Source organism: Rhinatrema bivittatum, chromosome 3 (assembly GCF_901001135.1).
Source record: "Rhinatrema bivittatum chromosome 3, aRhiBiv1.1, whole genome shotgun sequence".
NCBI classification, from domain to species: domain Eukaryota; kingdom Metazoa; phylum Chordata; class Amphibia; order Gymnophiona; family Rhinatrematidae; genus Rhinatrema; species Rhinatrema bivittatum.
In genome coordinates this window covers 15,480,989-15,503,006 of record NC_042617.1, presented here as the reverse complement: position 1 = coordinate 15,503,006, position 22,018 = coordinate 15,480,989, and the positions used below count along the sequence as shown (strand labels likewise).

At 44.7% G+C, this 22,018-nt stretch overlaps 1 protein-coding gene across 1 annotated transcript in view; it reads right to left on the bottom strand.

Annotated features, from left to right (window-relative positions):
• DNAH8 (dynein axonemal heavy chain 8) overlaps positions 1-22,018 on the bottom strand; it is a 1,926,251-nt gene that overhangs the window by 522,140 nt on the left and 1,382,093 nt on the right. The window contains 2 exon segments of the mRNA XM_029592920.1: positions 7,850-8,014; positions 21,338-21,491. Of these exon segments, the coding sequence (XP_029448780.1) occupies positions 7,850-8,014; positions 21,338-21,491 (319 nt within the window).

Sequence of the window (22,018 nt, the reverse complement as noted above, 5' to 3'; positions counted from 1 at the left end):
GTTTCCAGATGATTGATCGACCACTGGGCCTCTGACGTGGACCATTGGCCCTGGACTGATGTCCCCTGACAGACTGATCCCCAGCTGGAGAGACTGGCATTTGTGGTGACCACCATCCTCGTGGAAACTTTCAGAGGCACTCCACATCGCAAATTGTCTGCCAGTAACCACCAATCTAGACTGGACCAAGCCGCCTCCATAAGGGGAAGGGGAAGGTGATATTGTTCGGACACTGGTTCCAGCAAGAAAGCAATATGGGCTGTAGTGGTCTCATATGAGCAAAGGCCCAAGGAACCAATTCCAGGGTGGAAGTCATCAAGCTGAGGACCCTCAAATAATCCCTTACTCTTGGAGTATGATTGGCCAACAAATCTTGAATCTGTCCTTGCAACTTGAGAAGGCAGTGCTCAGGAAGAAATACTCTCCCTTGATGCTTGTCGAACAAGGCTCCTAGGAACTCCAATGATTATGAGGGAGCTAGGTGGCTCTTGTCGAAGGTGATCACCCAGCCTAGGGACTGTAAAAGAGAGAGGACGCTGTGAACCGTCGAACGACAAAGAGACTCCGTCTTTGCCCGAATTAGCCAGTCGTCCAGATATGGATGGACTAGAAGACCTTCCTTCCCGAGTTGTGTCACCACTACAACCATACCTTGGTATAGGTCCTGGGAGCCGTGGCTAGTCTGAATTGTAGAGCTCGGAACTGAAAATGTTGTCCCAGGATGCAGAACCTCAGGAACCTCTGGTGATCGGAGCAGATGCCGATGCGAAGGCATGCCTTGGTCAAGTCCAGGGACGCGAGGAACTCTCCCTTGTGTACCGAGGCAATGACCGATCTGAGGGTCTCCATGTGGAACCTGGGGATTCAGAGACAGCGGTTGACAGTCTTGAGGTCCATAATGGGCTGAAACGTCCCCTCCTTTTTTGGCACAAAGAAGTAAATGGAGTAACAACCCCTCCGCTGCTCTGACCGAGGGACCAGAATGATGCCCCAAGATCCCGCAGACACTGCAGTGTGTCCTGTACTGCTTGACGCTTCTCTTTGTAGGAACACGGGGAGACAAGAAACCGAGCTCGCAGTTGACGAACAAAATCTAAAGCGTAACCTTGACTTATCACCTTGAGGACCCACTGGTCTGACTTCCATTTGGTCCATTCCCTGTAGAACAGAGACCATCTGCTTCCTACCACTGGAACCAGGGAATGTACCAGCTTCACTTCATTGGGCAGGTTTAACTCCCCCTGCTGCATGGGGGATCCTAGGTCTTGCAAAACAACGTCCACGAAAGGACTGTGACCAAGACTGCTGCCTCCCCAAAGACTGACTCGCAGGAGGGCCAGACGGCCAAGAAGAGCGGAATCTCCGATTTGTTCGAAAGCAGGTGTGCGAGGAAAAGGAGTTCTGAGTCCTGGGCCGATCCTCCGACAGCTTATGGACTTTGTTCTATCCTAAGGACTGAATCATATCTTCCAGGTCCTTTCCAAATAGCTTCTTACCCTTGAAGGGTAGAGAGCCGAGCTGTGCCTTAGAGGATACATCCGTCGACCAGTTTCTCAACCACAGGAGCCTAAGGGCAGAAACAGCCGAAACCATGGATCGAGCCGAAGTCCGCAGGAGGTCGTATAAAGTATCAGCGCTGTATGCCACTGCTGCCTCTAAGCATCCTGCCTGAACCGCCTCTTCCTCGGAGAGGGAAGGATTGCTTTGCAAAAACTATACCCGCTCACAGGGCAAAGCTGCTGCACATGGCAGTTCACACTCCTAGGATGGACACTTCGAAAATCCGCTTGAGCTCTACCTCCAATTTGTGGTCCTGAAGATCTTTAAGGGCCGTGGCTCCCGTCACCGGAATAGTAGTCTTTTTAGTGACCGCAGACACAGCTGCATCGACCTTCGGAATCTTCAAGTCCTCCAAAACCTCTTCTGGCAACGGTACAGCTTGTCCATTGCCCAAATCCGGGGTGTACCATTCCCGTAACAGCAGGTTGTGACAGAAAGGTGGAAGGGAAAAGACATAGTCTAACCCCTGAAGCCCACCATCACGGGATCTATATCATCTCTCCTGGAGTCCTTCTGTGGGGCTTCAATGGCCGACTCTGTTACAATCGCCGGAATAAGAGGACTTAGCTCATCCCTCCGAAAAAGACAGAGCACCTTGGGATCATCTCCATACGCCATGTAAGGATTAGTACTGCTTTTGTGGTCCGGATCATCCCCAAGATCTGCCCCCCGGAGAGGGCTTGTCCCGGGGACCTTGCTCATCCGGATTGGAGTCCTCAGAGGTCGCTTCCTCCTGAGAGTGAGCTGCTCCGGGCCTAAGAGGATGCTTGACCCATGGCCTTGAGCTCTGTTCCAGGGGTCTCAAACGTTTGGAGAGATGGGCCCCAGGCAGCATCATAGAACCACCCCCTGGGTGTTTCTTATGCACCTTCCGCGATTTATAGGGCTTGTGCAGGAACCTAAACAGGCCGATACAGTACAGTGCACTCCGGCGTGCTAGCTTTATCCCTTATTCAGTAAGGGGTAATAGCACGTCGAAAACGTGTGTCCAACACCCCCGAAACTAATAGCGCCCGCAACATGCAAATGCATGTTGATGGCCCTATTAGTTATTCCTGCGCGATTCAGTAAGTAAAATGTACAGCCAAGCCGCATATTTTACTTTCAGAAATTAGCGCCTACCCAAAGGTAGGTGTTAATTTCTGCCAGCACCGGGAAAGTGTACAGAAAAGCAGTAAAAACTGCTTTTCTGTACACCCTCCGACTTAATATCATGGCGATATTAAGTCGGAGGTCCCAAAAGTTAAAAATAATTTAAAATAAAAAAAAAAAATTTTAATCGGCCCGCGGCTCGCAGGTTGAAAACCGAACGCTCAATTTTGCCGGCATCTGGTTTCCAAACCCCTGGCTGTCAGCGGGTTTGAGAACCGACGCCGGCGAAATTGAGCGTCGGCTGTCAAACCCGCTGACAGCCGCCACTCCTGTCAAAAAAGAGGTGCTAGGGACACGCTAGTGTCCCTAGCGCCTCTTTTTACCACGGTCCCTCATTTGCATGCGGGCCGATACTAAATCGCACGCACAGGAGAGTGGCCTGTGCGTGCGCCAGGAGAGCGGATGCTCGCCTGCTCTCCCGCAACTTTTACTGTATCGGCCCGAAAGTCTGTAGAAAAGGAGGAGGAGGAAGAGGTCTCCTCAAGTCCTTCCTCCCCGATGCCTGTCACATAGAAACATAGAAACAGAGAAATGACGGCAGAAGAAGACCAAACGGCCCATCCAGTCTGCCCAGCAAGCTTTTGCACTTTTTTTTTCTCTCACATACTTATCTGTTTCTCTTGGCTCTTAGTAACCTTTTTTTATTCTATTTCCCTTCCACCCCCACCATTAATGTAGAGAGCAGTGTTGGAACTGCATCTAAGTGAAATAGCTTAATTAGTTAGGGGTATTAACCACCGCAATAAGCAAGCTACACCCATGCTTATCTGTTTATTCAGACTATGTAATTCAGTCCTTGTTGATTGTTGCCTGAATATAGATCCACCTTTCTTCATTCCCACCTGCTGTTGAAGCAGAGAGCCATGCTGGCTATGCATTGAAAGTGAAATATCAGTCTTGCTCCCCTGCCGTTGAAGCAGAGTGCTATGCTGGATATGTGTAAAGTGTCAAACTTCCTCCCCTGCCATTGAAGCAGAGAGCTATGCTGGATATGTGTGAAGTGTCAAACTTCCTCCCCTGCCGTTGAAGCAGAGAGTTATGCTGGATTTGCGTTGAAAGTGAAGTATCAGGTATTTTTGGTTTGGGGTAGTAACCGCCGTAACAAGCAAGCTACTCCCCTGCTTTTATGTGGTTGCAAATCCTTTTTTCCACATTTCCTCTTGCCATTGAAGCATAGAGCAATGTTGGAGTCGCATTATTGAATAAGGATATTCATCTCCAGGTAGTAGCCATCATTCCCTCAAGCCACCCGCATGCCTCTTCTCTTTATTCACATCTTCTAGATGTCCCCCCGGGTGCTGCCTGCTGTGGGGACAACAGAGGGGGATCTGACCCACCCTGCAATGCCAGCAGCGTTGCCGCGTGAAAAGTGCTTAAAATAGCTTGTGTTCCCATGCTGAGCGGGCATGGGTCCAGAGAAGGGGAACTGAGACGCTGCCTCCTTCCCGAAATGCGGACCGGCCGAATCGCCACCTTTGCGGCCCCATTTGACGTGCCCTCCCCTCCAGGGAGGCACGCAGAGCACAGGCCGTCTCAAGAAACACGCATGGCTGCCCACACCACACGGCATCGGCGAATTAGCGCGGGAAAGAGGAAAGAATAAAACCTGCGTCACAGGCTGCTAAAATCCCCTCCCCCCCCCCCCGCGGAGGTAAAAATAGCGCCGGACCAATACTGCCTTCGCGGCAACCGCCAGGAGAAAATGTCTTAATTTTTTTTTTTTTTTACTTAACTGCTCCGCGGGTCCTGCACCAATTAGGGTGAGTGAGCTGGGCTCCCCAATATCACCCTCGCCAGGAATGGATGCAGGGTCCTCAACCTCTCCAACTCTGGCGGCCTCAAGAACCAGGGGGGATGGTCCCTCAGAACCTAGCAACCCCCTGGGAGGCAGTGAAAACGGCTGTTTGAGCTGTTAGACTCGCTATCTCTTTTTTTTGTTTGTTTTAAAGAGCCAGCTCCTGACCAACAAAAAAACCTAAGCAACCTTAAACTGCCTACTTCAATCTCTTTTTTTTTTTTTTTTTAAAGTAAACTACCACAGACTGTAGGATTTTGCACCTCCACCATCTGCTGGAGACAGAGAAATACTGACGGACTGCAGGTGGCACCTCAGAATATAGAGCAGAGTCAGTCAAAGCTTTCTCTGTCTCCATCAACTGGAGGGGAGGCAAATCCCAGGAGTCTGGACTGATCCGGGTACGTACAGGGAAAGAATTTTATTTTCACTTAAACCAGATAAGAGTGAGCCACTTTGACAGGATATACAATTCCAATCTATGTGTGTAAATGTTCTCGCCTGTAACACTCCTGGCCCGCCCCTTTTTTATGCAAGCAGATTTAATCACACACCATTACTTGTACGTATATGTTAGAGGTTTATAAAATAGCATTTATGCACATATGTGGCACATTTGATAGTTTGTACATGTGCAAATCTTTCAAAATTAATGTGATAAATGCTTTTTTTTGTGCGTGAAACATATAGGGATAATTTTCAAAGGAGTTACACATGTAAATGTAACATACTAATGTAGCAATTTTCAAAAGCCCATTTACTCAAATAAAGTGGATTTTCTCGAGTAAAACCTAGTTTTATTCGAGTAAATGCTTTTTAAAATCAGGCCCTTATTGAGGCTCAGTAAATATACCCCTAAGATTGTATCTGAGGCAATGGAGGGTGAAGTGACTATTTGAATATTGCTCTCCCCTTTGCAGGTAAAATTATACATGTTGTTCAGAGAATATGTGCTTTTACCTGTATAAAAAAGGGGTAGAAACATGTTGGGGGAGTTAAAGTATACTTGGAGATTTCATTTGGAAATCTCTGTGTATAATTGCATGCTTCAAGGCAGGTGCACCTGACAGTCCAATTTTTCAAAGGGGAACCAGTGACCTGCAACTCCCCAAGGAATTTCATGATAGTGGAATAGTAGCTGTCAGTGATTAGAGCTGTGAGTTGAGAAGCAGGGAAACCAGGATTCAAATCTAGCTTCTCCCTCTGTCACTCTTTGTGATCTTAGGCAAGTCTCGTCATCCTCCATTGCCACAGGCAAAAACTGAGACTGTAAATCTTCTGGGGCAAGATGAAATGAAACTCACCTTGAGCTTGGGTTTGGAAAGGCAAATAATTAAATTTAAATTCCTAATCTCAAGAACAGTCTGAAGATCTAGTGGCAATGCTGTGGATTGCAATGTGGGATACTGGGTTTGATTCCATTATATAATTTTCGGCTGCGGTTTGGGATGTTGTCGGACAGCATTCACAGTCTCACAGAGGGACAGAATCCCAGCTGTTAAACAGTAACATCTAGAAATGTGTACCAAGATGCTGAGATCTGTAGGCACAAGCAGACTTATGCTGCAATTTATTTATTTATTTTTTTGATTTTTTCTATACCGGCATTCGTGATAACATCACATCAAGCCGGTTTACAGTAAACAATGGGGTAATAACTGGAACATAGAACCAAATATGTAATATACATATTATAAATACAGTTACAATAAACAAGGATACGTACAACTAGGAGTAAGAAGAAGAAAAGATAGGAACTTTAACATGTTGTATTAACCTGTAGAATGGTAAAGTTTCCAAAGATGGAAGTGAATGATTTACAATGAATTGTTCAGTTCAAAAATGCAGTTTTTAACAATGAGGAAGAAAACATAAGTAATGAAGATTCTGGATGTTTATAAAGTGTAGGGGAAGATTATCAGGATGGTTATAAAAGAGAATTGTTGCTTGGAATTTGAATATCGGAGAGAATTGTTTTTAGTCTGAGTCTGGGAAGGCTTGTTTGAAAAGCCATGTTTTGAGTCTTTTTCTAAATGTCAATAAGCAGGGTTCTTGTCTAAGTTCCGTTGGTATGGAATTCCAAAGAGTGGGTCCTGCTGTGGAGAAAGCCCTATCTCTATAAGTTATATGGAGGGAAGTTTTGGAAGGTGGTACCTGCAGAGACTCTTTGTAGTACTCTCTTATGGGTCTGGAGGAAGTATGCTTTATGAAAGGGATTTGTAGGTTGAGAGGAGCGATTTGTTGGATGGATTTATAGATTATGGTGATTGACTTATAAAGAATTCTGAAATGGATTGGCAGCCAGTGTAAATCTTTAAGGATCGGGGTGATGTGTTCTCTTCTCCTTGTATTTGTTAGAATTCTAGCTGCCGTATTTTGAACCATTTGTAGCGGTTTGGTATGTGTTGATGGGGTACCTAATAATAAAGAATTGCAATAGTCTAACTTGGAGAAGATTATTGCTTGTAGGATAGTCCTGTAGTCATGGATGTGGAACAGAGGTCTTATTCTTTTTAGAACATTCAGTTTATGAAAGCAGTCTTTAGTGGTTTGGTTTATGAATGCTTTTAAGTTAAGCCTGTTATCGATGATTGCGCCCAAATCTCTTACTTTTGTTGTTTGTAGATTAGTTGGAGGGATTGTAGGGGTGTGGCTAATCTCAGATGATATTAGAAGGAGTTCCGTTTTTGAGGAATTTAGGATTAAATTCATACTGGAAAGGAGGGAGTTGATTTCTTGCAGATAATATTCCCAAAGATCGAGGGGTTTTTTAATGGATTCTTTAATTGGTATCACAATCTGGACATCATCTGCATAAAGGTAGTGTTTAAGGTTCAAGTTGTTTAATAGATGGCAGAGAGGGAATAGATGGCAGAGAGAGCAATTGGGAAAAATGAAGATCTGTGACACCTCAGTTTTATAACTCATGCATCAGAACCGTTTTGAAGGAAGGCAAGTCAGACCAAAAACATATGTGATTTCTACTTTTTATATCATAGGTACAGTATGTTCTATAGCACTGTCAATGCCTTTTTCTGGCCTGCTGCCTGTTCCTTGTAAACTGGTACGATGTGCATACGGCTATCGGTATATAAAAAATGTTAAATAAAATAAATGTACATAAGAACAATAAATCATCCAACTGCATGGATTTTGCTGATTAGAGCTTGTAATCTATATCTGAGTATAATGACTTCCTCTGACTCACAGAGTCAATGGAAGGGGGAATTTGAATCTGCATCTCCCCAATTTATTCACAGTCCTGTTTTGTATTGCACTACAGAGTTGGAGGACTCTCCCCAATACAATACCAAAGGTAATGATTTCAGCAGAAAAACTCACTGGTGAAAAGCAGAGTAAAACATGCAGGTTCTTCCTGGCCCGTGATATAAAATATTCATAAAGATTATCATATGTTGGAGGGTGACGAGGCATCTCTCTTTTCATTACTGAAATCAGTGATTGTGTGATCTCATCCAGCTCATCACGAGCAAATAAATTAGAGATCTATAAGCAAAGTAATAAGGAAACAAACTGTGTTACATTCATAATTATAGGTATCGTACTAAATGGTCCACTTTCTCTTTCAAAGAAAAGTTTATTCTACACAGTGAAATCCCTTATCTATAATGTGTGTTCTCTGATGACACAGGCTCAGTTGAGTCACATGTATTGATCACATGGTCATGCATTATTGGAATATCTGAAGAGGTTTTCAAAACACGTTTCTGACCATGTGCAGAAAGGGCCATGAATGATTCCAGATTGGCTATCATGATTAGGAAAAGTATTAAGTGATAAAAAACAACTCCCTATAAGAGAGAGCTGCAGTTATCAGAGATGGAACATTACAGGTAAGTTAGTTCATTTTCTCTAAAAACAAGCAGTCTTACTGGATTCATATATGTAAGACTAGTGAGATAATGAATGTCTGAAAATAAAATGAGCAGGAGCAACAAAAAGCAATAAGCAGCCTATTTACTGAAGGGTGTGTGATAATACTTGTTAGTGTATGGACAATAATGCAATATTTACTGAAAGGCATTATGCTCCTGGTAAATATGTTAAGCAGTTACTGCAGCCAGAAATTGCATGTACGTTCCAGGCAGCAGTATGATCTAAGTATTGCTGATTAGGATGACCCCCCTACCCAAACAAAAAAAGGGGCTTATAGCCCTGAGTCACGAACCCTCTGATCTCCACTCTTCTCCTAAAAGCATCAAGACCCATCACGGCACTTTCCCAAAGTTACCCCATAACTGTTTACTAGGGATGTGCAGAGCAAATGTTTATGTCCATATGTCAATATGTCCAAAGGGGGTCCCATTTGCAGTCAATATGGACATAAAAAAAATTAAATGAGTTGGGTATATGTCCATATGTGCAAAAAAAAAAAAAATGTAAACCCCCTCACCCTCCTTAATCCCCCCCCCAGACTTACCACAACTCCCTGGTGATCGAGCGAGGAGTGAGGACGCCATTTCTGCAATCCTTGGCGAGAAGCATGTGACGTCGGCGCCACGTCGAGTGACGAACTCGCCGGGAATCACGTGGCGCCGACGTCACGTGATTCCCGGCGTTGTCGCGCCGGAAGGCTCGTTCGGCCCAAAAAGAACTTTTGGCCAGCTTGGGGGGGCCTCCTGACCCCCCCAAGCTGGCCAAAAGTTCCTTTTGGGCCGAACGAGCCTTCCGGCGCGAACTCGCCGGGAATCACGTGACGCCGCGTCACTCGACGTGGCGCCGACGTCACATGCTTCTCGCCAAGGATTGCAGAAATGGCGTCCTCACTCCTCGCTCGATCACCAGGGAGTTGTGGTAAGTCTGGGGGGGGGGGATTAAGGAGGGTGAGGGGGTTTAAATTTTTATTTTGGCTCAACAATTGTGATTTCCCACATATCCAACATAGCTATGTTGGATATGTGGGAAATCCGATCGTTTATGTCACATCACTTTTTTAAGTTAAAAAAAAAATATGCGTAGCGTTTTACATATGCGGTCAATACGAATGCACACCCCTACTGTTTACCCGGATCCAGCAAATGCTGATGATTACTCAAGGTGGGATCAATCCCCACTTACTTCTGCCTCGCTAACTCCACTCTGTAAAATGGCACCATCTGACCTAGGTTTCCTTTATACCCTGTGTGATGGGGACCACAATAAGACCTGGGTGAGCCCTTGTCATATCAGGCCCTGGAACATAAGAACATAAAAAATTGCCATACTGGGTCAGACCAAGGGTCCATCAAGCCCAGCATCCTGTTTCCAACAGTGGCCAATCCAGGTCACAAGTACCTGGCAATTACCCAAACACTAAGAGGATCCCAAGCTACTGATGCAATTAATAGCAGTGGCTATTCCCTAAGTCAACTTGATTAATAGCAGTTAATGGACTTCTCCTCCAAGAACTTATCCAAACCTTTTTTGAACCCAGCTACACTAACTGCACTAACCACATCCTCTGGCAACAAATTCCAGAGCTTTATTGTGCGTTGAGTGAAAAATAATTTTCTCTGATTACTCTTAAATGTGCTACTTGCTAACTTCATGGAATGCCCCCTAGTCCTTCTATTATCTGGAAGTGTAAATAACCGATTCACATCTACTCATTTAAGACCTCTCATGATTTTAAAGACCTCTATCATATCCCCCCTCAAACGTCTCTTCTCCAAGCTGAACAGCCCTAACCTCTTCAGCCTTTCCTCATAGGGGAGCTCTTCCATCCCCTTTATCATTTTGGTTGCCCTTCTCTGTACCTTCTTCATCACAACTATATCTTTTTTGAGATGCGGCGACCAGAATTGTACACAGTATTCAAGGTGTGGTCTCACCATGGAGCGATACAGAGGCATTATGACATTTTCTGTTTTATTAATCATTCCTTTCCTAATAATTCCTTACATTCTGTTTCCTTTTTTGACTGCTGCAGCACACTGAGCGGACAATTTCAAAATATTATCCACTATGATGCCTAGATATTTTTCCAGGGTGGTAGCTCCTAATATGGAACCTAACATCATGTAATTACAGCAAGGGTTATTTCTCCCTATATGCAACACCTTTTAGTTGTCCACATTAAATTTCATCTGCCATTTGGATGCTCAATTTTCCAGTCTCACAAGGTCTTCCTGCAATATAACACAATTCGCTTGTGATTTAACTATTCTGAATAATTTTGTATCATCTGCAAATTTGATAACCTCACTCATCGTATTCCTTTCCAGATCATTTATAAATATATTGAAAAGCACCTGTCCAAGTACAGATCCCTTAGGCACTCCACTGTTTACCCTTTTCCACTGAGAAAATTGTCCATTTAATCCTACTCTCTGTTTTCTATCTTTTAACCAGTTTGTAATCCACGAAAGATCGCCTCCTATCCCATGACTTTTTAGTTTTCTTAGAAGCCTCTTATGAGGGACTTTGTCAAATGCCTTCTGAAAATCAAAATTCACTACATCTACTGGTTCACCTTTATCCACATGTTTATTAACCTCTTCAAAAAAGAAAGATTTGTGAGACAAGATTTCCCTTGGGTAAATCCATGTTGACTGTATTCCATTAAGCCATGTCTTTCTATATGCTCTATGTTTTTGAGAGAATAGTTTCAAGTATTTCCTGACTTTTTGTTTCGTTTATAGAAGGACAGTATTTAGAATAGTATCTGCATACATTCAGTATCAGGCTGACTTAGTTACAGGGGAATTTGGAAGATTTGTCATGATTTTATATAGAGTAGAGAAGGAATTTATATTTTTTATGAGAACCAGGACCTCCAATCTCCTGAAGCAAGTGGACCCTGCAGCCACAGGATCTCAAACATCTGTATCAGCTTCATCAAGCACAGTAGAGAAGCTTGTCTAAAGAAAAGGAAAACAGAACTCACGTGAGACTTAACTGAGAACCTATGTGATTTTTCTAGCCAGAATTGAGGTGAGAGTTTAAAGTATTTTGCAAGTGAACTGAACTGAGATATAGAGAAGGGCTAGTGAATTTTCTTTTATATCTTGCAACCTGATTTTCCTCGCTTTTCCATGTTAATAAAACCTTCTTTCTTTTTTTTCTTTTTTTTTTTACTATAATGCCATTTGTCAGTGCTTGCTATAGAGTATAAGAATCCTAATGGGCTATGTAACTGTACATGCACTCACAGATTGAGAAGGTATCAAGAATAACCACACAGATAAAAGAGACTGTCAAAGCTCTAATAATTTTTGTCCAGAAGCTTAGTAGTCCAAAGGAAACAAATGGAGCTGAACTAGAAGCTATATAGGTGAATTTTAAAAGCCCAATGCACACTGAAATTAGGGGATGTGCGAATATGTTAGGCTGGCCTGCTCGGAACAGATTTTAAAATCCAGCTGGAAGTGTGCATACATGTTGCTGCGCACACAAATGAAACATTTGCAAAAAGTGGTGGGGCATGGGCAGGGTCTGGGCAGAACTTGGTGTTCCGGGATTGTAACCTCAAATTTAAGTGTAAATGCTTATGCATACTGACACACATCTCCTGCCACGTAACTTTATTTCTGCTATGGATAATGTGTAAGTTGTAAAACAAAAACGTCTAAGCATATCTGTAGTAGGGTGGTGCAGCCGGAAAATGTTCGTTGCATTCGTGATACGTATTCGTCGGGGGTCATTTCCATTGCATTCGGATGTATGGCACCCCGATACATTAATACATGAATTTGTTTTCCGGTTCCCATTAAAGTCAATGGGGGAAGGATTTCCAGCCTATTTTTGGCTGCAGAATTGGGGTTTTATTATCAATTTTGATGAAACTTCTGGGGAACAATCATCAGAACAACAAAAGAGCTCCAAGGTACTTAGAATGTGGCAAAGTGGCACACAAAGTGGCATCAATAGCCTAAGGCACTGTAAAGGTGCAAAGGGGTACCAGAAGTGGCAAGAATGCTTTAACAGAGGCACAAAGCAGCAGCGAGAGTGTCAAAAGCACACTACAGCTTCAAAACAGAGCTCCGATAGCAGATGCATGAACCATCGAAGGCAGCACCACAGGCAAAGCGGCAAGACAAGTGGCATTGATATCCTGCAGCACAATGAAGGGGGAACATAGCAAGCAGAAAGACTAGCACCAACACACTGAGGAACCAAGAGAGTGGCAAGAACACCACAAGGCGTTAAGTGAGTCATCTGGTGTATGGCAGCAAAGCAGAGTGGCAGAAAGCTGATAGGGGCAAGACAGGCTGGCAGAGTGGAGGTAGTCTGGTCCCTGTAGTTTTGATAGGGGAAAGACAGGCTGGCAGAGCTGAGGTAGTCAGGTCCCTGTGGTTTTGATAGGGGCAAGACAGGCTGGCCCAGGAGAGATTCCCTTTCCTTTCTGCAGGAAAGGGCTCCCTAGAACGGGTTCGCCCCTAGAGTGGGGTGTTTCCATTGGCGTCTAGTGAATACCCAGAAGCTACTAGAAACATTAATGTGGCAACTAAGAAACATCTAGGGAAAATGGCCCGTATTATGAAGGTCATGAAAACTATATCCTAGCTCCAAGCTGGACAGACAGGTACAGCGTTAGAGGTCGAGCCCTGGTAGGGATGTAAGGCCTGGATGGACAGGCACAGCATTAGAGGTCAAGCCCCTGTAGGAATGTAAGGCCTGCATGGACAGGCACAGCATTAGAGGTCAGGCCCTTGTAGGGACGTAAGGTCTTGACAGCGGACGGATAGGCACAGCGTTAGAGGTCAAGCCCTTGTAGGGATGTAAGGCCTGGATGGACAGGCACAGCGGTTGAGGACAGAGGTCAATCCCACCTAGGAACACAAGGTCTGGACGGACAGGCAAAGCAATCGAGGCCAAACAATTGTAGGAACACAAGGCCTGGATGGACAGGCACAGCAGTCAAGGACAGAGGTCAATCCCACCTAGGGACTTAAGGCCTGGACGAACAGGCAAAGCAATCAAGGTCAAACACTTGTAGGAACATAAGGCCTGGACGGACAGGCAAAGCAATAGAGGACAGACATCAATCCCACCTAGGGACATAAGGCCTAGACGAACAGGCAAAGCAATCAAGGCCAAACACTTGTAGGAACATAAGGCCTGGATGGACAGGCAAAGCAATCGAGGTCAAATACTTGTAGGAACATAAGGCCTGGACTGACAGGCACAGCAATAGAGGACAGAGGTCAATCCCACCTAGGGACATAAGGCCTGGGCAAACAGGCAAAGCAATCGAAGTCAAACACTTGTAGGAACACAAGGCCTGGACGGACAGGCACAGAAGTCGAGGACAGAGGTCAATCCTACCTAGGGACATAAGGCCTGGATGAACAGGCTTAGCAATAGATGACAGAGGTCAATCCCACCTAGGGACATAAGGCCTGGACAGATGTTTTTTAAATGTATTTATCTTGCTATTTTCAAACGTTTCCAGCACTTCATAGTCGATTACACTCAGGTACTGTAGGTATTTCCCTACCCCCAGAGGGCTTACAATCTAAGTCAAACCCTTGTAGGAACACAAGGCCTGGACGGACAGGCCCAGCAGTCGAGGACAGAGGTCTATCCCACCTAGGAACACAAGGCCTGGACGGACAGGCAAAGCAATCGAGGCCAAACACTTGTAGGAACACAAGGCCTGGACGGACAGGCACAGCAATAGAGGACAGAGTTCAATCCCACCTAGGGACATAAGGCCTGGACGAACAGGCACAGCAATAGAGGACAGAGGTCAATCCCACCTAGGCACATAAGGCCTGGACTGACAGACCCAGCAGTCGAGGACAGAGGTCATTCCCACCTAGGAACACAAGGCCTGGACGGACAGGCAAAGCAATTGAGGCCAAACACTTGTAGGAACACAAGGCCTGGACAGACAGGCACATCAATAGAGGACAGAAGTCAATCCCACCTAGGGACTACTAATTCTTCATCCCGAATTGCCTGTACATGGCTGTCCTAGGTTGCCTAGCGCTGCCCATCCTAGTGGTGGACTCACCAGATCTTACCCGTCTTTGCCTTAGCATACTATATTTACCACCGGGTTTGCCTAGAGGATTCTGGATTAGGAGCACATGGCTCTACATATTGGGTTTGCACAACGGTATTCTGAGATAATGAAAGGCATCCTTGGTCGGAGTTACAGGCATGAGCAAAAGCATGAGACACAGAAACATAAAAAAAAATAAAACTATCAAGGCCTAGAGAACCAGGAAAAGAGAGTGTTCCATCTGTACTGTTAATCTTCCCTCAAAATACTCTGAACTGTTTACAATAGTGTATAAGCCATCCTGTGCTGCAAGCATATAATCTAAGCCATGTCAGGGACACAAGCCCAGGATGGACAGGCAGAGCAGGTTTTTTGTCTTTATTTATTTATCTTGCTATTTTCAAACGTTTCCAGCACTTCATAGTCGATTACACTCAGGTACTGTCGGTATTTCCCTATCCCCAGAGGGCTTACAATCTAAGTCGAACCCTTGTAGGAACATAAGGCCTGGACAGTGGACGGTCAGGCACAGTGTTTGAGGTCAGGTACATGTGCTGCAGTGCTTATATTATCTGGAGCATAGGAGGCAGTTGGAGCTGCTGCAAGGCTTTCAATTGCTTTCATTCATCTTGCCATTCACAGGGAAAATTTGGAAACCCAAGCAAAGGCAGGTTTACTTTCAAAAACACTAGCATTTCCATTAACTCTGGTGCCAGCCTTGAGCGGTGAGGGCTCATGATATCCCCTGTCATTGAAAAGACACATTCAGTGGGCACACTGGTTGGTGGACATGACAGATATCGCTGAGCCACTTTGGCTATGTATGGCCAGACAGTGGACTTATGTGCCCAATATGCCAGCGGATCTGTCTGCATGCTCTCTATCGGCTCTGAGAGATACCGTGTCACTGACAGCTGTGTTGGTGTCTCCTTTGCTTGGGCGGGCTGAGAGTCACTCATGCCAGCAGCTTTCTCTCTCGCCTGTCGCACAACAGATACATTTTCATGGGCAATATGCCTTGGGCGTTCTGAAGTGGAGGAGGAGGTACTATCTGTCGCTGACACAGTGCTGCTCCTGCTTGGGCTAGCAGCACAACTCTCTGAAGTGCCCGCTGTTTCCACCTCTGCTTCAAGCCTAATCTGCTCTGCCTATGGCGCTCCTGTTCACGGACTTTTGCTAACAGCAGGTCTTTCACCAATAAGAGACAATTGTACTGTAGGGCGAGTTTCCCTTTCACATGGGGATCACAGACTGTGGTGAACATGTATGTGTTCTGTTCTGTTAAAGGCCTTAATTTCTCTTTCACCTGCTGCTGCAAAATGTCCAGACAATGCAGCACCTCAACTGTCATTCCCTCTTCCTGTTTAAAGGCCTCCAAACGTTCATCCAGGAGATGAACTATAGGGATGATTTCAGCCAAGGTGGCACTTCTGTAACTCAGCTCCTCTGTGACATCCTTGAAGGGCTGCAGAATTTTTACCAGCTGACTCATGACTAACCAATCATGATGCCCTAGGGGATTCTGCACACCTATGTCCATTGTACCAGAAAGTTCATGAAGGGGTGTCTGCAGCTCCACTAACCTCTCGAGCATCATAAAGGTGGAATTCCACCGGGTGGCAATGCCTTGAATAAGACGCTTGTGAGGCATCTCCAAATCAGTCTGCTTTTGTCGGAGAACCTGCCCCGCCTTCACACTTCTGTGGAAGTGCGCTGCTATGTTCCTGCATTTCTGTATTAACCTATGCAGGTAATTATTCTCTTTATCATTGGAATCCAACCCCAGAACTGACTTCACTACCAGGTGCAGAGTGTGTGCAAAACATCGGATGTTTTTAAAGTGCCCGTCATTTATTGCCTTAACCATGTTTGCACCATTGTCTGTGACAAAGAACCCTGCCTGAGGATTCCTGTCTCGCTGGTGTAGTTGCCAGCCCTCCAGCATCTGTCTGATGCATGCTAGAATATTGGCTGTGGTATGGACCTGGTCCGTCAGGTGAGTGTGCAGTAAAGCCCACCTCCACCCTGAAACTTGTTCAGTAATAGAGCTGCTGGCTGCCCCTGCCTCAGCCATGTCCCACCAGTGTGCTGTCAGAGAGAGATAAGAGTGTGCAGCATTTATGGCGGTCCAGATATCGCAGGTGAAATGCACTCTCTCCTCTGCCTTAGCTAGCAGCGCTTGCATGCGACTGCGACACTGCTTGTACAGGCTGGGGATGACCTTTCTACTAAATGTGGTTCTGGAGGGGACTTTGTAATTTGGAAGTATGACCTTCAGAAAACGCACGAAACCCACATTCTCCACTAACTGCAAGGGCTGGTCATCAAGGGCAATCATTTCCCCAATGGTCCTGGTTACAACTTTTGAGGCTGCCTGCCTCCTACCCTGGGATAGCGTTACCGCATGCCACCCCATTTCCTCCATGGTGGATTGTCGCTTCTGCCACATGTCAGGAGGTTGCTGGCCTGCCACCTGACTGCTAGAAGAGGATGAGGGTGTGGGCTGACTCTGCTGCTTTTCAACCACTGCACACTGCTTGGAAGGGGTCCCCCGACTGGTACTGCCACCATCCCCAGATGGCAGTAATCTTGTTGGGTGTTGCCTCTTCATATGATGGTTCATGCCAAAATTAGATAGATGCCCTATTTGCTTGCCTCTGCTAATATCCCTGGCACAGTAATTACACCGAGGAAAACGCGGGTCTTCTGTCACTTTAAAGTGGCTCCAGATCGCAGATTTCTTTTGTGATCCTCCCCTCTCTAAAGCCTTGGGGGTGGAAGCTGCCACTGGAGCTGAGGTAGTGGGTGCACCCTGAGAAGCAATGCCAGGGGGAACCTCAGTCACCCTCTATGCCTGTGCTGACTGCTCTTCCTCATCCTCCTCATCACTTTCATCTCTCCCCTGCTGCACTGAAGTGGAGGCTAAGACAGGACTAACTGATCCTCCCGAAGGTTCTTCACCTATTACTTCTTCCGTTTCTGGTGAGAATCCCACACAAGAAGAATCTTCATCAGAATCAGAAGCAAACAGTGACTGCGCTATCTTGTCAACACTAAGTGTTAGTCGAGACGTCTGTCCCCCTGCTGCTTTTGGGTGTCTACATTTTGTCTGGCATGACTCTGCCGCCCCTTCTGTGTGGTGTGCACACAGACGATGTTTGCTTGTAAGCACAAAGAGGCAGACTCCCTGGGCACTTGACTGCACAGACCCACCCAATAATTAGGTTCAGTCTGTTAAACTAACCACTACCCACTGAAGACCAGTGCACAGAGAGACTAAGTGACTTGAATTAAAAAAACTCAGTTTAAAAAAGCTGGAACTTTTTTTAAAAATAATATATCTCTCCCAGCCAGCCATTACACCCTAATGGTGGTGAGTGCTAGCTGCTTCTCTCCCTGGCATAGCTTCTCTTCTCAGTCAGATCACCTAAATAAACAGCTTGAAAGAAACAGGACTAGCTGGCACTGGCACTGCAGCAAAATAAAGAATAATTAGCTCCCTCCCCTCCTCTTACACCAAGCCCACCTCCCCACAGCATCACTGGAAATAAAATGCGTGGCTCTCCTCGTGCTGATCTTTATATAGTGCTGGCTCATCAGTAAAATCGACAGAGAGCACTGAATGACAGCACAATTGGCTGCATTCAGTGCATTTCACAAAATTTCAGCGCGGATACGCTGCATTCCGGTATGCATGCCTACCTGTCTGACCCTTTCCTCTGAGTCACTGTGACTCACAGGAAAGGGTCAGACAGGTTGGCATGCATACCGGAATGTAGGGCATGGGCGCTTCCATTTTGTGAAAATCCTAAGCTAGCTAGTAGCTAATGGGGGCGAAGAAAAGAGCGTGCCGCAGGGTGCACCAAATTAAATGGATAATAAACTACATACGTGGGGAGTCGCGATGCGTTTCGCCTCCCCACATATATACCGAATATGGCAATATACGTTGCGGATCGCCAATACGGCAAAAACGAATGCACACCCCTAATCTGTAGGGTTTTAAAGGTCAGGGTTAACAGAGGGGACGAGAGGCTATGAAACTAGGGGGCTTTGGAGGCCCTATCCCTTAATTGGGCAAACTGGGAACAAACTGGGAAAACAGCCAATGGCAATGGTGCATGTGGCTTTTAAAATCTCCCCACTTACATGGCAGAAGCGACATTTGTGTGCACGGCTCCATATCCAAAAAACATTTTGCACACGAGTGTGCATGGTCAGGCTATTTTATAAATGCGCACATTTATTTATTTATGTATTTTCTATACTGGTATGAGTGGTTACATCATACCGATTTACATCCGAAATGAAGGTAGAAAGTACATCAAACAGGGATAGGGGATGGGACTACAAGGAACAGAAGAGAAGGGTAGCCGGAAACTGACAAACAAGAAATCAGAATAAAGAAATAACATGTTAAACAATGTAACATAACTTAACAAATAAGTTCAAGTAACGTGTATGAATGCATGTTGTAAAAAGGCTGCGTCCCTAGGTGCGGGCCGACGAATGCGTGCACATGTGCACCTGCATGTGACATTGAAAGCTATTGTTGTAGAATATGAATGGTGAAAAGCAATGCTTCTGTGGAGCTTGAGGCAGAGCTCAGAAGAAACTGCTAGACTGAAGAGAACCAAGTTCCAACTGAAGGAAATTACAGGAAGTAAACTGTCCCAGGAATTCCTAGCAGCAAGGGACCAATAGGAAGAGGAGAAAGGCAAAGAGATAGAGAGACAACAAAACAGGAAAGATTCATCAAACAGATCAGAAGCAGTCAAAAGATAACCAATCAGGAGAGAGAGTTGTATAACATGTAGAGAACTTAAACACCCAAACTGCACAATATCAATAAGATGACACAGGGTAGCAGCATAAAAAGAAAAAAAAATATCTTCTGTTTTCCTCTGCAACTTAAAATGTCCACTGGAATGCCTATTTTTAAACATGTGTACTGTGTAACCTGCATATACCTTTAGTCGCATTGGAGAAGGTTCATTTCTAAGCAGTCCATTCTATCCAGGTAAAAATCTATTTACCTGGGTAAATGTCTCTCTATACTTTAAAAACAAAATGTGTGTTTGCAATGAAATGAAATGCCAAACAAAGAGAAGACAAAAGAGACAATCCTGGAATCAAAGAAGAATGGATGCTTTACATCATGATAGGCCAAATATTGGCTCTTAACCCATTATGTCCCAGTGCCCTATTTCCCTTTGGGACATAATGAGTTAATTGGCCAGATGTTCTAAATAGTATTTCCCATTTTGTGTAAACTTAATTCAATGAGAAGAGGTGGTAAGGGGAATAATTTAGTGAATGTATGGCCTGAGTTCCATGTTGCAGTGCCATTGTAAAGTTTCTGGCTTACTGAGTGGCTTCAAAATTTTATACCCTCTCCCTAAACACTTGGCCAACACCAATGCTGACATAGCCTCCTTCCCCATCAGCCTCTGCTTGAAAGCTTCCAAAGGGGTGCAGAGAGATGCAAAATGTTTAAAAATTAATACCCAATCATAGATAGGTAAACTGAGGCCCAGGGAGATAAAGTGACTTGTTCAAAATCACAGTGTATCAGCAGCAGAACCAATATTAGAAGTGAAACCCATGGAAATAAAGAGGGCAATTTCCAAAGAAACCTAGCTGGCTAACTAAGAATGAGCTGGCTAGATCCCCAGTTGTGAAACTTGCACCATGTATATTGATTTTATAACATGCGCATGCATGGTTTGGCCTCTGTTGGAAACAGAATGCTGGGCTTGATAGAACCTTGGTCTGACCCAGCATGGCAATTTCTTATGTTCTTATGTTCTTAGGGGGGGGTGCACAATTATGTACCTTGCGCGCGCTGAGCTGCGTTGCCTTCCCCTGTTCCCTTCCCCCTAATCTGATCTTCCCACCCCTTCCCCTAACGTTTCCTCCCCCAAGCCCTACTCTAACCCCCCCAAAATTTTTAATTTACCTTTTACGCCTGCCTGTGGGCAGGCACAAGTTGAGCGCACCGGCCGACTGCTGGCGTGCGAACCCAAGCACAGCGGCAAATGGCCGCTGTGCCTGGAGCCTCTGACCCCGCCCCCTCCCCCTCCCCCCCCCGTCCACACCCCACCCCCTTCCCGCTCCTTTAGTAAAGCCCTGGGTCTTACACGTGTCCCGGGGCTTTACACACATCGCTGGGCCTTTTGAAAATCCGGCCCATTATATATTTATTTTCATAATTTGTAGTCACACTATTCATGGTTCTAGGCAGACAAAAAGATACACTCATAAAATCAATATAGATACATACACAAACCAATTAACATAATAATTAGCACAATTCAAATTCTCTCACAATAAAAACCAGAACACATAAAAATAAAGGTATAATGTCACATATGTTCTTAATAACTCAAATGAAATAAAAACAGAAAAAAAAATCACACATCAACATTAAAAGCTTGTCTAAAATAAAAAGCTTTGACTTGCTTTTTGAATGGTCAAATAACACTTGATGTTCCGAATCTCATTTGGTAGACTTCCACAATCGTGGACCAGCCACGTAAAAAGATCTTTCTCTTGTTTCATCAAGCCTAACCTGCTTTGCTGTTTACTTTTAATGAATTTTGTCCTGCTGATTTTAATGTATGAGATGGTTTATAAAGTTTAGAGCTGAGCTTGCGCATGGTGGATCATAGTGACAATTTTAAAATGTATCCTCAATTTTATAGACAACTAATGGAGGAGACACAGGGCTGGGCTGATGTAGAACCAGTTAGTCCAATAAAAAGGTCTCAGTTACAACTTGTCGTTGACTATTATTTTTCTGCATATTCAAGTGGCCCAGCATGGCAACTACAATACTTTGCTCAGTCTAGAACAGAAACTTGGTATTTTTGGTACCATACCTCTCCTGAAGATAGGACATTGTTAAGATATTCCAAAAATGACTCATCTTTTATTTCATTGTCAGTGAAAATAAAAGTGATTCCTTTTCCTTCAGCTCCAGCTACTCTATATAGCACTTTTAGGTCATCTGTTAGATTAGATATGTTATAAGACCTGGGAAAGAAAGAAAACAATTGCTAACCGGCATGATGTGTTTGCAACATGAATGCCGGTATATAAAAATTTTAAATAAAATAAATAAATAATCATTTTCATGTAATTGCATTTCTTTTGGAAATCATGCAAAGAGTGTAACTTTCAAAACTGTTTGCATGCGCCCATATGTGCGTGTATACCAGCACATAATAATTTACTACTGTTTTTTATACCCTGCATGCATATATGCGCAGCTTGTAAAGTACAAATATGCACAAATGCTCATGTATATAAAAACCATGAGCTGTGCAAGTTTGGATTTATCTGGATAAATACTGATTTATCTGGCTAAGCAGCGGCATGTAGCCAGCTAAGTCTGAAAAGTACTTAGACAGACAAGTAGCGCTTTTCAGACTTATCCAGCTAAGTAGGTCTGTTGCTTCATAGCTGGATACATTAAAATACAGCCAGATAAGTGCATCTGTTTATCCGGATAAGTTCAACATTTTCTAAATAGTGGCAAAGGCGCTACTTAGCCAGAAAAG